General features: G+C 35.3%; 1 protein-coding gene across 2 annotated transcripts in view; it reads right to left on the reverse strand.

The window, feature by feature from the left end:
* Positions 1-17,142, reverse strand: part of LOC149807290 (eukaryotic translation initiation factor 2D-like) — a 67,706-nt gene that overhangs the window by 45,822 nt on the left and 4,742 nt on the right. For both annotated transcript variants that reach the window (XR_016422274.1, XM_089964888.1), the window contains exons 2-6: positions 14,771-14,961; positions 12,870-12,953; positions 12,294-12,396; positions 7,335-7,442; positions 5,292-5,692 (exon numbers count right to left, since the gene is read on the reverse strand). Coding sequence is in view for 1 of the 2 variants with exons in the window: in XM_089964888.1 (XP_089821014.1) it covers positions 5,292-5,692; positions 7,335-7,442; positions 12,294-12,396; positions 12,870-12,953; positions 14,771-14,961 (887 nt within the window). In the remaining variant the exon portion in view is untranslated. The remainder of the gene's footprint in view (positions 1-5,291; positions 5,693-7,334; positions 7,443-12,293; positions 12,397-12,869; positions 12,954-14,770; positions 14,962-17,142) is intronic.

The following is a 17,142-nucleotide window of genomic DNA, read 5'->3' on the forward strand; positions in this document are numbered from 1 at the left end:
CGAAGGGTTTCAGTTCAACAAAACCCGAATTCAGTGTGAACTTTCCATCACCGGTTCCAGTGAAGGAAATAGCGCTGGCAAAATTGCGAATATATCACAGTTGGCCTAATATTCGAGCGGACGCATTTAACGGACAACAACCTAATAACTCGCTGGTTTTTGCACGGACAAATAAACCCGATGGGACCCCAGACTGGGAGGAGGTTACAATACCAACTGGGTCATACCAAATAGAACAAATCAATAAAGAATTTCAACGCAGGATAAAATCGATCACAGGAAAAGAATCAAAAATCGCTATTACGGTTCATGAACCGACGTTATCGTCGACGATTGAAATAAGCACACCGGGGTATATGGTTGATATCTATAACAGTTCAATAAGAACCATACTAGGATGGCCTAAGAATCCACCTCATGGAATCGCCGCGGACACGCAATCGTATCATGAGATTACCCCCCGGTATCGAGATAAATTATCTGTTATGAAAAACGCGTTCTTACCCCCCAGGTTTATATTTCAAAACAGGAATACCATTAAATGGTATTTTACGTATAACTCCTGAAACAGACGTCGAGATCGCAATTAGTTTAAATGATATCACTGATGCGTTTGCCGAGATTAATCGTAATTACCGATTGCAACTAGAACAGCTACGGGAGACAAAAGCACAAAAACACGTTGAGGTGTTAAATCAACTTATATCAGACATGGAATATATCAATGAACGAATCGTTAAAGTAATATCCGATAGCAGAACTAATGATAAACAAAAATTCCTAACCGAGTTTAATATCACAGAAGCCGATTTACCCGATTTAAAGGTTCCAGGATACAATGCGCCAGAACTAAGAAAATCTCTTAATGATTTTCTGGATCCATCAACTATCCTCAGACACGATAACGGAGATGATGGTAGGCATATTGCTCCATACAACGTAAATATTGCATCGGTGATAGCGATTAATCTAGTGTGTGATGCTATCGAAGGAAGTTACCAGGTGGATACCAAGCAATCAAATCAGGCCCAACAGGGGTATATCCTTTATTCATTTTCACCAACAGCCCCTCCGGGATTTTTAATCGTTGAGAGTCCGATTAATCCGGTCTATATGCGATGCCATAATCGGTTTTTAACGAGAATTAATTTCAGACTTACCGATCAGTCAAATAACCTAATTGATCTGCAAGAGGAGGAGTTAGTGATCACTCTGTTTGTAAGATCATAGCAGCAGGGGGGCGATGACATCGACGCAGTCGTCGCTGCGTTTACCGGACGCTGACGACGCTGGGGATCGGCGCGCAGAAGGTATCAATTAAACTAAATGACGATTGGACAATTGTCGATTTGGCCCCTCGACGATGACAACGACGACGACGTCGTTTTTTTTTTTACCAGGCGCTGACGACACCGGATCCGCTGAGTGCAGAAAGTACTAATTAAGCCAAATGACGTTTGGACAAAATGTCCGATTTGCCCCCCCCTGCTGCTTGACAGCTGGTGATAGCTTTGGATATTTCAGAAAAGATCATGTATACAGTTATATTTTTTTGCATTATTGCAGCTGCATACTTTTGACCCTTTTACCTAAAATGGGGAAATTACTTCATGAATGAATGAGTGCATTGCATGAAAATGTCACATACATGCAGAACAACAACATGGGTGCAATGGCAGATAATTGGAACACAATATTATTATCAAAACAAGGTATTATTTCTTTGATAAAGTTTTTATCATTGAAATTAGCTAAATTCAGACATCTGCAGGGGATTAGATAGCCAGAGTGGGAAAAAATGCTTTAATTTGCATTTATTTGCCTTTAGATAGGTTGTAGGTGGGGTAAAACAAAAATATGACAATTTTTGGAGAAAATAAATTTTTTTGTCAATTATGTTTCTTTGAGAATATATACCTGATCACAAGTAAATAAGTTGAACTATCTCTTGAATCCTGCAATCCCAGAAGAAGCAAATTTCATCTTTTTATGTAAATAGTGTATAAACAAGCAGGAAAAAACTTTAACCCATTTCCATCCCTTACCTCAGCTAGGTGGCCACTGATTGCTAACCAATTTTAACTGGTCAATACATCACTGATGATGCTCACACTTGTGGGGAGGTTTGGGAGGGTTTAACAGTAATTTGTCTGGTTAGCATTCTCTGACAAATGCAATATGCTAAAAATTATACTTTCTCCTCTGAATGCATACAACAATCTTATTAAGATAATAGGTAAGACAACAACATTTCAGTAAAAGATGCCAACTTCTTGTACACTGAATGCAGCTAGTTCTTATAGCTACGAAACCTGGTTGTGTCATTAGGACCACCTGAATAATCCAATCTGAACTAAGATAATTCAGATCCACTCAAAGGGCATACAGCTCACTAGACATGAATGCCAAGGCTATAGCTATCAGAAGACATGTCTTATAAGATACAGATCCAAAGGACATACAGCTCACTAGACCTGAATGCCAAGGCTATAGCTATCAGAAGACATGTCTTATAAGATACAGATCCACTCAAAGGGCATACAGCTCACTAGACCTGAATGCCAAAGCTATAGCTATCAGATAACACGTCTTATAAGATACAGATCCATTCAATAGGCATACAGCTCACTAGACCTGAATGTCAAGGCTATTGCTATCAGAAGACATGTCTTATAAGAAACACATCCACTCAAAGGGCATACAGCTCACTAGACCCGAATGCCAAGGCTATAGCTATCAGAAGACATGTCTTATAAGAAACAAATCCACTCAAAGGGCATACAGCTCACTAGACCCGAATGCCAAGGCTATAGCTATCAGAAGACATGTCTTATAAGACACAGATCCACTCAAAGGGCATACAGCTCGCTAGACCTGAATGCCAAGGCTATAGCTATCAGAAGACATGTCTTACAAGATACAAGTTTCAGTCAGGTTCTGCCTAAGGGCTTGAACTTATCTGAGCTCAGCCAAGTGAGAACCCATGAAAGAGTTCACTCAGGAATCAACATGAGTTATTTTGATCTATTAAGGTCAAACATGGGGGTGGGGTCTGACAAGTCCTTGTTACCTCAATGCCTTGAAAATCATAGTGATACACCCTGACAGCAACTGGAGCTAACTGTTTCTCAGTGAAGAGCTAAAGAGATGTTAGCCAGCTAAGAGAATGAAGCATTCAAAGGGATGATGTTGTTGCCTCTACATCAGTCACTAAAAACCTGCCACTTCCAACCATATACATTCAACATTGAGGGTTGTTTTGCTTGTGAAATTCCCTCCATGAATGAAGGCAAGAAAAGAAAAATGAAATAGTCTCATTGGGCAGGAATGAAGCATCTGCAAATAGAGTTGTTTGAGCAGACTGAATTTTGATGGAATTTTCTGGGTAATTCTATTTAAGTCATGTCTATCATTAACCTATGACTTGTCTCATCTGACAGAAGCTACCAGAACTACTTTGCCTATGACAGGTCTTATCTGACAGAAGCTACCAGAACTACTTTGCCTATGACTTGTCTCATCTGACAGAAGCTACCAGAACTACTTTGCAAGTCAGGAAGAGTAACTGGATGTTCGATCAGCATGATTTTCATAATAAGGTTAACTGGACATTTGAATGAATATGTGTGTAAAATTTCATTACCATCCTCAAACTAGTTAAGGAGAAGTAGCAATAGCAACTTCTGCTAATGGACAGAAGGATGTCTGACATGAGACAACAGTCCTCGTCCCATCAGCTCTTCTGGTCTATGACAGTAAAACCAAATATTAATAATTCCTATACCTCACAGCTTACAAGCAGTCTGAAACTACAGAACAGTACGAATAGACCCTTTATCTTTCAATAAAATTGTGTGAAAAAAAACCTGAAAATTACTGAAAATGAAACTTACAAGCTCTTTTTATCCCAGTTACTGGCACAACAGCTGTAATTGAATATTACATCACACAAAACAGAACTGCATGAAATAGCAGACTCGACCACTGAATACCACCACTTATATTCCTGCCATGCAGAGTTGGTAAAATGCTTTTAAAAATCTGGTAATCAATCAAAGCATTTCAATGTTCAGATGCAAAATGTCAGTTAAATAAACACTTGATTTGTGCTATTAATGCAGACTGCCAACCCTGACAAGTCCATCTCAGTAAGGCAGTTGATTTTTTTCCGTAAGTTTGACCAGTTTAGAGTAAGATGTAATAAGAAAAATATCATAAACTGCTATTGTAAAGCTCGAAAACATAATTAAAAGTTCGGTATTTGAAACATGCAGTGAAAATAAACATTACCTTCAACTGAAAAGTTTGCAAAGGACGCATATGACTTTATTTACCACTAGTACAGTTGTACAAACTCAAGTTCCAAACCCTATGCAGCTCAATGGCTTGTTGCTATATCTTGTCTTATCTTTTTCCATTTCACATGATGATGGCAATCATATCTTCTGCTACGAGTCATACTCAAATTGGCATGTGATGTCCAATAAATGTAATTGTGCCCCTTTCAGCTTTTATTCACAAGAATCTGAATATTCCTTTATATTTTTTCAGTGTTGATTATTAATACTTTTCAAGAGGCTTATTTTCATTTCGTCTTTAACATGCTTCTCTTGCTGGACACCATTTTTAACAAATTCTATAATCAACTATTTGATCATGCAGATGCTTCACATGAACAAATAGGTGCAGTTTAAAGCATCTAAGGTGCTGTGTAAGGTCAGTCTGGTTCCCGGACTAATTTCACCAATTCTAATATGAAACCCACATCCAAATCAAACATGGATAAACAAATTTTCTGGATTATTCAGCAATGATCATTTTTCATAGTTTTTGCTTTCATGCCATAAGTCTGTATTTTAAGGGTAACTTTCATAAGACTTAAGGCAAAATCGTAAGGGTTGGCAGGTTTAATGTAGCAGTTGAGCGCTTACATAATGATCAATATGATCTGATTAATATTAATGAGGGATCCATGTTTCAAATGACTTGTGGCAAATTCATGTGTAATTTTCACACACTTGCCAACTTTGAATACACTCAGTCATTCATCCTGGAGACAATCTTACTGCAGCACAAAAAAACTACTGTTTCCTTTCGTAATTCAAGTTATATTCTGGGCAAGTTACAGAAAATGTCACATCTCCTGATCAGTCAGACATAGAATTTTGTGTTCTGAGGAAAGAAAAATGAACTGAATACTCACAGCAGAACATAACAAAGATCTTTGAATGCATGAGTGTGTGTGTATTTCTTTTGTGAGTGTGATAAAATACTGACATGAATATCAATACCTATTGTTGATATGCCACTTTCCTCATGAGACATTTCTTCCTCTTGCACCTTTTCAGAGGCAGAATCCCCAATGATACCAGACTGCTGCTCTGACTGAATGTTTGCAATGTCTGAATTTTTCTCCACAGTAGGCTGGTTCTCATTTAAACTGGTGCCATTATTATCATGTGAAGAGTTTGGGTCCTGCCCAGTGGCCCTGCCACTTTCTCCTAAATCCATACCCCCAATACTTGGTAAACTTGCATCCTCAGGTTGATCTAAGGTTTCCGTGGGCCCTTCAAAAGCCAAATCAGCACCTAAAACTTTGTTTTCTCCATTTCCTGTCGAATCTGTCCCTTCAGTTTTATCTGGCATGAAATCATCACCTAAATCCGGTGGATTTGAGTTGTCTCCAAATGCCCTAAAAAAGAATGATGGACATGTATACGTACTTCCAGTTACCAAAAAACCAAATAATTAAAGTTCTGTAAAACAAGCTAGCAATTTCTAAATGGTATGGATTTAAAAACACAAAAATGTTCAAAAATATTTCTAAATATAAAGTATAAAATTGGTTAATGTATGGTACACATAGTGCACTGATCACTATGCCTGTGTGGTAGTCACCAAGTTATATTCCTCTTTATGGACAATTCTGGTGAATGTGCATAACTGTCAGAGAACTGTTAGGTTCAAACGGAAATCCCTTGAATGAAGCCAGCAGGTCACACATTACATTACCCATTACTTGCAATGTATGTTCAACCTGAAGTAACTGTCTTTGTGAACAGAACTGCAGGCAGTTAATGAATGCAACACAATGTTGCCAGCAACAGGTCAAAAGAGAGCCAGTAGATGATACTGCCATGTGAAATGTACATATTGATAATATGTAGTAGCATTTAACAGCACCTAAGCACTATAGTAGCTATACTGTAACAACCAAACCAAAAGCTCAAAAAAAAGAAACATTATTAAACATAAACATTATCAAAAACTGTAGTGTTAGTTCATGATTCTTGGATTCAAAACAGTGAAGTAAATGGCTGTTAACATTTTCATCTCAAACACAGATTGATATTTAATGAAGATCTGGTATGTACATGTTGACTATGTCTTCATATTTCTTGGACCACAATGCATCTGTGCATATAGATTCATGCAGACTTTTCTATGCTATTATTATGTTTGGAGTGTGGGTTTGCAATTATTTTAGTGTATCTACCCAACAGGAATGTGTAGTGTTTGAAAGCTGAGTTTGATTTTTCATATTCTAAACAATTCATGAGGCAAGGAAGATCCTTATCCCAAAACTATTGTTTTGCAGTATACACTGATAGAAACTACTGAATACTGGCAGGTCAAAATATCATGTAAATTTAGTTCCCTGTTCAACTTTTCTGATGCATACATTTAATACAATGATCATCTGTAGGAGGAATGAAAGCATAATTCTCCTAATTCTGGTATTGTAGCGTAATTCACATTCTTAATAGAGATTTGTTTTATCAAAGTGGGATAATGTTTCCAGAGTTTAAGTGCATTCGTCACAGTAATGATTCCTGAAATATCTACATATCTGCGACTTGTATGGGTTTTTTCTTGGACCTGGGCAAAATGTGGCAATAAAAAAAAGAGAGGATCTGGTGGATCTCAGTATGTGCACCAGACCTAAGTAACTGACACTTTATTTTATGTTTTTACTTTGCAGCTATAAGCTTTTCAATAAATCATAATTAATATTATGCACATTTCATACTATCTACAACAAAACAGCCTTGGTAACTCAAGGAATCTTTGATAGATTCATGTAACATTGGCCATATGTGTATCAACCATCAAGAACTGCTTGCAAAAATTTAAATTTCCCCAAGGAACTTGTTGAAATAAATAACAATGGTCAAAATAATGATTTATTGCCCAAAAGGTTTATAAAATTTGTGAGCGTTTTTTTAATATTAAAAGACAAACTTGTTAAATGGACTTTTATGACTCATCATAATGTTTAATGACACTAGTGCTAAAACAAAAGCTGAGGCAATGTGTACAATCCAAATACCCACCATAGCTCATCCCCTAGTATATGAACACATTCCACACCCTTTCCTTTCATTCCTGAGTCAAATATATCGCTCCCTGACATTAACATCTTCCCAACTGCTACAGGTGCCCTGCAAGATAAACAGAATTGTCATAATACAACTAAGATGTCCTGCAACATGTCAAGAGGAAAACAAAAGAATTAGATTACACGCATTTCTTAGACATTATTCTACAAAAAAAAACCACATATGACATTACTTACTCATGACAGAAGCTAATATGTTGTGCCATCATTATGTTAATGTTCTATTAAAAAGTAGGCAAAAGTGAATCTTATTTATGCAAGTGTTGTATGTCATTGGAATGAACCGTAATTCCACAATGTACTATTAAATGGGAGCAGATTTTAACTCAGTCTCCATCTCAGCTTAGCTGCAATTAAAGGACAGAAGCTCCTTACTGGGATCTGATTGACTAGTAAGGATGATAGTGATCACCTATCAATGTCCACTACACTCACTGTGAAAGAAACGAACAGGTATTAGTTGTTCACATCTTCATACATATGACAGGACCAGGACATCAAACAAGTAGGTTTACAAATTCTGACCAGTAGATTGCCTTCTAAACCTGGAGATTTTTTATCAACATAAATTGTGTGTGCTTAAAGTGGACTGAAAGGAAAACAAGTGATTTTGCATGTAATATGTATTCTCTTCATTCTATATTAAAACAGCAACTTCTAAACCTGATTTGGATTCTACGAGAAAATGTTACAGTACTAATGAATGAATACCAGTCAGCACATTGTCAACTGAATGAAATTGAAAAGGTGTTGTATCTCATTGTTCACTGCAAAGACTTTAATTTAAAAAAATCCACAGCCATATCTAGTTTCCTTCAAAATATACTGACTGATGACCACTAATGACATTCATTGTAATTATTAAGTTGCACACTTAGCAGGCTCTCAGTAGTTTTCTGGTCCATATTTCCCTTGAACAACTTTGTAATTGTGAAGAATGGTGATTCCCTTGAATAACTTTGTAATTGTGAAGAATGGTGATTCCCAAGAATAACTTTGTGATTGTGAAGAATGGTGATTGTACTATCTCTGTATCAGTATCAGAAGCATTAATGACAAAACAACCAAACTCAATCTGTAAAGAAGTTTAATTTTTCCTGTGACTGGATTTTTAAGGCCAATGACTTCTTATAAAGCTAGTCACCCCAAGAAGGATATTCCTGAGCTAAACTTTAGATGTATTCCCATTACTCATATTTTGTAGCCTATGTTTTTTTAAGCATTGGGAAAAAATGCATGTTTTTGGCATTTTAATATGAAAAAAATATATGAGCTGCCTCTAAATATTCCTTTAAAAGAATCTTGAACAATGCAATAAAAATTCAACAAATGAAAAACTCATGATATCAACTCAAATGTTTCTGACAAAATCATTTTTTGGTCAGTCTCCTTTTTATCTCACCTATGCCAAAGGTAAAGGTCAACTGATTTTTATTCAAAGACTCAAAAGCCATTATGAACTAACCTGGATCCCTATTTTACTTATAACACCTCATAAAATATTCTGCATTTGGCCTTACATTCTCCTCTTTGCAGATAGCAACAATAAGGTACTCAATTAATAGCCAGTTGTGTACATGTTAACATTCTAAACCAATTAGCAATGCAATGGTATAACATTTCCAGTCTCCAGTAGTTTGGTTCTGACTTTTCTGTAATGTGTGGATAGAACACGTAAAAATTCCATTGTTTGTCAAGAATTCTTTCAAAATGTTTTATTTTCAAAAGCAGGAGATTTCAACAAGAACAGTATGTGTGGCAGATGCCCTTTAAAATGGTATTTTTGTCCTACCACCATGAGAATCACATTTATGCATCTTGCTTGATATGGATAGACATATCAGATATCTATATTCCATTCACTTAACCAATCACAGCCCATATATAACAATAAGCTACCATACCTTCCTAGCTCAACTGATCAGTTTACAAACTCTAGGATAAAACCAATCACCTAAAAGCACAAGCCAGCTGTGGTAATCAACCTCCACAGGTAGCAAATCTTTTTTTTAATCAGCATATGTTCACCTGACTACAAAAAAATAATCTTAAAATATCTTTTCTTGCATGTTACATATTCAAACCGAAAATTAAACTTTCAGCCATAGATGACACTGATTCACCCACTGTCATCAAATAAAGGTACTGAATAGATTGCTGCCAACATTTAGTGCCCCAAATCCTTGATGTTTCAGCATTACCAAGTTATGGAAACATTACATTTAAATGATCAGTTGAACAAATGACACAACCAAGCAGTCGTACTGGACTCAACTTAAGTCATGTGGTAGATTGACCCTAAAGACAAATTATTGAACTGAATAATTACAATTTAACTTGAATGTCTTCCTGAAGATAATTTCATAAAAAGACCACACGAAAAGCCATTGCCAGGTGCTGCTAATAATCTGAGGTAATAATTGAGGGATTCTATTTTTTTTAAAAACAAGACAGCCTAATGTACATTGAAATTTAATAATCAAATCATATTCCCTAAAAAGCAGAAGTCTACAGAAATTCAGCCTAGTGTTTCCATTTCTTATTCTTCATTTGTGTGACAATTTTATTTAGAAGTTCTCCATTCAAACCATTTCTCTTGTCTAAAGGGAATCCTATGATGTTCCCATTAATTTAATTTTAATAAGTGTCACCTAATGAAAATGTTAATCAGTTTTGATTAATAAGATACTGATAGTATTTTGGGAAACTACATTAGTAAATCCAGAGCTGAAATCATTGGATTTTAAATCTTGCTGAAGGCAACTCATTTCTGTCATAGCTACTTTATAGACTTGCTTGCAAGTTGGATCCACCTCCAAAATGCATAGACCAAGATATGCTGTTACATACGCCAGCAGACCTGAGTCTATGCAATTTGTTAGAACTAATCCATTATAAAAACAACATAAACCTCATCTGCCAGTGCATTATGCAACAGCAGATCTAGGTCTATGATTTGCAGATGGACCTGACTTTTAAGCATGTATATTGTGTAGCCTAATTACACCAGTTATAAAATAAGTTAAACTGGAACAACTTTTATCAAGATTTAAAAAAAAAAAATGTTATCAAAATGTATTCATGCAATCATGTAAAACACAGTTAGAGTCAGTTTAAACAACTGTTCATAAAATGTTGGCACACGAATAGTGCTACCATAACATTATTCAGTGCAAATCAAGCAAACTTGGTTTTAAAAGTGGAGAACTTTTTTTCTTGCAGTAAAGCTGTCAAAATTTTTGAAAACTTCTACCGGGTACCCACTGATCCTAATGACTGGTTGCCTAGGTACCCGATCAAAGTGAACTTTATTTAATGTATACAGACCTAAAGTCTGCATTTTTTAAAATTCATAGTATCTGATATAAATCACTACCTAATGTCTTCTGCTACAAAGTCCAAAAATTCATCCTCATAAACAACATGTTTGATGAAATGGAAGTTTTGATTTAATTTGTATATTTCTTTTCCACAAGTTAGATTTCATTCCTAAGTGATATTTCCCTTCATCAGAAGTTTTGATTTAATTTGTATATTCCTTTCCCACAAGTTAGATTTTTATTCCCAAGTGATATTTTTCTTCATCAGAAGTTCTGATTTATTTTGCTTATTCCTTTTCCATAAGTTAGATTTCATTCCCAAGTCTTCTGCCAGGGGAAGTGACCCAATATGCCCTTGCCTTGTTAAGGCAGCCATCACTTTGTTTTCAAGCTGATAATCATTTTGATTGTGCCACTAGTTTGATACTTGTTCAGTGCCTTGTAGCATTCAGTACCATGTAGAGTTCTACAACTTCCCGCACCTGTTTGACCTTATCCCCTTTGTAAAGGCATTGTCTTATTTCTCCCAAATGAAAACCCTTTGATTGAGCTGCAAGTTTGATACTTGATCAGTGCCAAGTAACAAATGGTGGTTATTTGAACTTCCTGTGATCTTGCCACACAATAACATGTGTTCAGTTGAAGCCTTTAATAAATTTCAAAGACTGTATGATCAAAATGTTACTTATAGACCCCATACTAAGTCTGTACCTAGGCATCCACATATGACACTGAAGCCAAGGAATTAGTCAGACAATATTTACAATGACTGAACAAAAAAGGATTTCAGAACTTTATAAAATAATCAGGATGAGTGTGTGTGTGAATTGAATTTTTATTGTAACTTTAACAATTTTTCTGTCATACTGCTACGATGTCTGCAGTGTGGCAGTTTATAGTGATGTCTAGCACTGGGGCATCATGCCACAAACATGTAGCATCACTCTGTGACATTATCCTGACATCAGGCCAACCAGTCCTAACACTAACCTCTTAATGCTGAGTACCTAGTGAGGCAGCTGTTAGTACCTTTTTTTTATAATTGTTTGATATGACTCAGCTGGGGTTTGAACTGGCAACCTCCCATATCTAAGGCAGATACTCTAACGACTCAGGTCACCAGAGCAGTCATTAATCAGGATGAATTACTGGACTTGTACCAGATAACATTAGATACTGACATTTATAGGAAAAAAAAATCTGTAGACTTGAGATGAACATATTAACGAGTATTGTGAATCTGATCATTCTGAATTAAAATGTCTATACCGGCATTCGACCTATAACTGAATTAATGGTTTTACTATATAAATGGATTTAAAACGTCAAGCATTATGGATTTTATTATACAAAGACGGACAAATTTTAAGTATCAGTAACATATTCCATTCAATAATATATTTTACACTTGTTTTGTCTTTATTTTTTCCTAGCTTGCAAACTACACCCCGACTTATAGAAGTAAAAATAGAAATTTGATTTTATAGCCCTAAAATGGTTAACTTGTACTGATAGGAGAGTATATATGGTACTATTATTAAATTTGACACAAGTTACAGGCTTTGTTATCTTACTTGTTTCCCAGTAGGCTGATGGCACAGAGATCCCCTTTCTGTAGATGACTGAAGGTATTGGGGGTCAATTGACCTCTGACAACAACCCCTGGCAACATCAAATCTGCATTAACAAATGTACTATAATTCATCAATTTGATAGAGAATAGTCACTATCATAATGCAGAATATTAAAAAATTCTGTACTGTTTCCTTTTTTAAAAAAACAAGTGTTTTGGATTCCATAGAAACTAAAAAGCCTTCCTCAACTCTTTCAAGAAAGTTGATGCAATAACAAGCATTTTACTTTGTCAACAATTGTTTTGAAAAAGCATTGGGTACATTCAAGTAGATTCCATTTCAATTAGTTCCTTCCTTTGAGGAAAGTTTTAAAATATGAAAACAGATAGAAAATAATAATAATAATCATTATTATTATTTATTATTATTATATGACTCTACATGATCTGAGATTCAACCATCCCATTTCATCCGTCAGTCAGCCTATATACTTGTTATTAAGTTTTTCTGTCTTCATGCCTCCAGTCTCCCAGCTGTCTGTGTTGTCCTGTAATACCCATTCCTTTTCTCATTTACCTGCCCCTTTTGCCAACTTGCTGAAGACAGGAGGCCAGGTGAAAATCACTGGCAATAAATCGGTATATCTCCACAATAAATACACTGAAAATGACAATAAAAGATCAATTACAATCTGAATAATTAATTCCTTAATTTCCACATTTTCTATGTAAAAAACAAACAGAGTATCTTGCACCAGAGGATGGTAATAAATGTGTATTAAGTTTAACAGCATGTCAGCAAAATAGTGGTTATATGGTGCTGATTAAAATGCAAGTTCTAAATATATAAAGATATGCACAAAAAACTCAAGGAAGACAAAGAAAACCAACTAAACATAAACATACAGAAATTTTAGATACAATACAAGAAGCAAAGAATTAACTTCTGAAAAAGCTATAGAAAAGATCACACAATACACCCGACTTAAGACAAGGGTATACAAATATGTAAAATATGGACAAACCGTAATGATGTGTAAATCTTATAATCTTATAAAGCTCACCTGCATTTTAATTAAAACAAAGACTGTCAAAATTTCAAATTTTTCCCCAAAAAAAGTCTCCGTCCAAGAAAGTTACAAATCTGTGTTAAACAAATATTTTTAAAAAATGGAAAAATGCAGAAGTGGTCTGAAAGTTTAAACAGTGAAATATATATAAAAACAAATCTGCCTATCAATTTTATTTGCCTAACTCGGATACATTTTATTTAATTGTACTTATAAGGTTTTTGTAAAAAATAAATGTCCAAGTTAAAAATGTTAAAGAATCCTATATAAAAAAAACTTGTTATAACACCTTCAAAATCAAATCATTTACATTTGCTTAAATGCACTTACAAGGTTTTTGGTTCAAAAAAGTCTTTATTTAAAACAATTTTTAAAACTGAATGTAAAATTTAAAAAAAGATCAGTCAAAAGAACATAATCAGGTCTTGGGACTGACTCAAAGTACCTAAATATAAAATTTTGTCATTTTACTCAATATTTTAACTACCGGTATACTGGTTACGAGAAAGTGTCATGTCTAGATGGACAGCTTACTATCAATATTTCTTCTTAACTTCCAGGGGAGACCTAAGTGAGTTCAGAGAAGTGTAAAACAAGACACATGGCACAGAATACACCATTATGTGGTCTCTTTACCACAAATGAAAATCTCTCCAAATATTACAAAGTTATGAACCAGACAAGCAAATATTGATGGTGGACAGATTGACAGACAATTCTCTAATTTTATATACAGGAGTTAAGTTAAGCATATAATTTTTATTTGTTTTATAGACATCCTGAATGCCAAACAATTACAAATTGATTCTGATTAGGACTGTAATGAAAAGAAGTAAGTTTGAACCAAATTTTACAAATTCTTACTGCTGCATAAGTAAACAAAAAAGTTTGCCAATTTGCAGATTCCACAATTTATTTAAAAATACAAGTCTATACAGAATGGTTGGGTAGAAAAGCAGTAATATTCACTCTTTGTATCTTAGTGAACCCAAGTCTGATCCCCACTTTTGACAAAGGCAAGAGTTATTGCCTAATACAAGATTTGTTTTCTCAGGGATCTCATGCTTCCTCCATTTACTTTTTTAGCTAAAATGGCCAAAAAATAACACTAAGAAATGGCCAGTCTTGATATACACTGTTTATCAGACATAATCTGTTGCATCAGTCACCAAAATATTTTGGGCTCTGTGATACATGCAATTAAAATCATGAAATGCATATTATTTATGATCTAAAACTTCACTATTTTTTCACTGAATTCAATCCATTCATACATGTCATTGATATTCCAGTAAACTCAATCCCCATACAGAAAATGGTTTAATAAATTTTCAAACCTAAGTAAATACAAGAAATTATTGGGGTAGGGGCCAGCATAAAAGAAAGAAAAGTTTGTTTATTTCAGTACCTGTTGGGTAGATAATTTTCTCAACTTCAAAGAAAAGTGGGTTCTTCTGAACACTGTAAATAAAGGCACTGTCTCCAGCATGTGTAAAGATTTTGGTCACTGTCATCTCCTCTTTCTTGGGGATCATTTCTGACAAACAGTCAGAGGTAAGTTGTGGAAATAATTTGCTAATATCTGCCTTCAGCTTTTTCCTGAAAAAAAGAAGAGACCCAAGTGAGACTGAGATCTCACACCCGACTTACATATGCCTCACAGCTAAAATGCAAGAGATCTCAAACCTGACTTACACATGCCTCACAGCTAAAATGCAAGAGCAGCTGACCTAGCAATTTGGGTCAGTAGGATACTGTCTGTTGAATTTTCTTAAATGCTGATGATTCCATATGTTATGAAAAGAACAGCTGTAATGAATGTCTAAAATTTTGAATCAAAATACTTTTTGTGAACATTTGAATAGAAAATTAGTATTTGTATATTAGTGTATTACCTAACTAGTTTGGCAGCAGTTTGTACAAGAAACAAACTAAGCCAAATATAAACTATGAAAAATTGACTTATTTTACAAGGGAACAACTGAAAACCTGTTAAATCACCTGAAATTCAAACTCTGGCTCACAAAGTAATCATAATACCAAAATTCTGAATAGTCACCTTGTTCAAAATATTGCCAATTATATTAAATGTGCTCTTGATAAGACAAGTAATGCAGCAAGCTGATGAACATAACTGGACAGTGATCACATGAAACTTAAGAAAACTTTTATGTAACAATCAACCAGAACTCTGAAACTTTTGTGAACTGTTAATGGACATTTGATCATTTTTCTGAAGCAAATGTAGTCAATCCCACAAGTCATTACAACCTCCAACACACAATCATCTAACCTCAGGAAGTTAACTCCAACATATTCCAATTCGGTCTTTTATTCAAGTTTTGGAATGACCAATGCACTTAAAATCTTACACCATCCTTTTCTTTATTTTTTAAAGTTACAGATATGCAGATATCAGCTTCATAACACTAAGACATATATGGACCAAATGACATGACAGTATATGGGCCAGATGCTATGACAGTATATCAGCTAGATGACATGATGGTAAATGGGCCAGATGACATGGCATATAGGCCAGATGGCATGGTGGTATATGGGCAAGATGATGTGACAGTATATGGACCAGATGATGTGACAGTATATAGGCCAGATAATGTGACAGTATATGGGCCAGATGACATGATGGTATACAGGCCAGATGACATGATGGTATATGGACCAGATGACATAACAATAAATGGGCCACATGATGTGACAGTATATGGTACAGATGATGTGAAAGTATATGTGTCAGATGACATGATGGTATATAGGCCAGATGACATGACAGTATATAGGCCAAATGATGTGACAGTATATGAGCCAGATTATGTGACAGTATATGGGCCAGATGACATGATGGTATATAGGCTAGATGGCATGACAGTATATAGGCCAAATGATGTGACATTATATGGGCCATATGATGGGCCAGTATATGGGCCAGATGGCATGATGGTATATGGACCAGATGACATGATGATATATAGGCCAGATGACATGACAGTATATGGGCCAAATGGTACGACTTTGGATCAGAGCCATTTAAGCTGTGTAGTTCAATAGTTTGCTGTTACAATGAAAGTTTGTTAATCTCTGTTTTTGCTGTGCATTAATGCAAAGCCAGTTATCATTGTATATTTTAATTTGTGCAGGGATTATTTCACTTTTTCGTTTTTATTGTATCCTTTTTTGGAAAATGATATAACTTTTTGTTGGGAATTCCTCTTTACTCATGAAACCAGTGTACCTCTCCCATATGTTTGAGACTGGGCAGGGAACTAGTTCCCAAGTAGCTGGCCCCAAGGGCCGAGTGGTCTAAAGCACTCACCATTACAGATCACTGCCATCTCGTTTCTGTCTGCGTTGGTTTGAGTCTCGTGTTTGGCCAATTTGAGTAAGTGAGAAAGCTTGCCAGCAGCTTCTCGTGGGTTTGTGGTTCTTTCCGGGCCTTTCCCGGGTTCTTCCTCCACCATTTATACTAGCCGCCATGTATTGCCTATATTGTGCTGAAAAATAGATTTAAACCCTACAACAACCTGGCCCTGGTAGAGGTTACAATATACATTTAGTGATTACAGATGCCACAATGTCATTTCACATTTATTGCAAAGCTCATCTTATGTATAAGATGATGTAAAAACCTGTATACTGGTTTCAAAACAACAATTTATCACAGCTGAATATGTATTTGTATGGCTCAGCAGAAACTCTCAATATCCAATTTGAAGATGGTAAAAAAAAAACAGTAGTCCCTGTCAGACATGCGTAACATAT

This window comes from Sinohyriopsis cumingii, chromosome 1 (assembly GCF_028554795.1).
Source record: "Sinohyriopsis cumingii isolate HCF-2022 chromosome 1, ASM2855479v2, whole genome shotgun sequence".
NCBI classification, from domain to species: Eukaryota; Metazoa; Mollusca; class Bivalvia; order Unionida; family Unionidae; genus Sinohyriopsis; species Sinohyriopsis cumingii.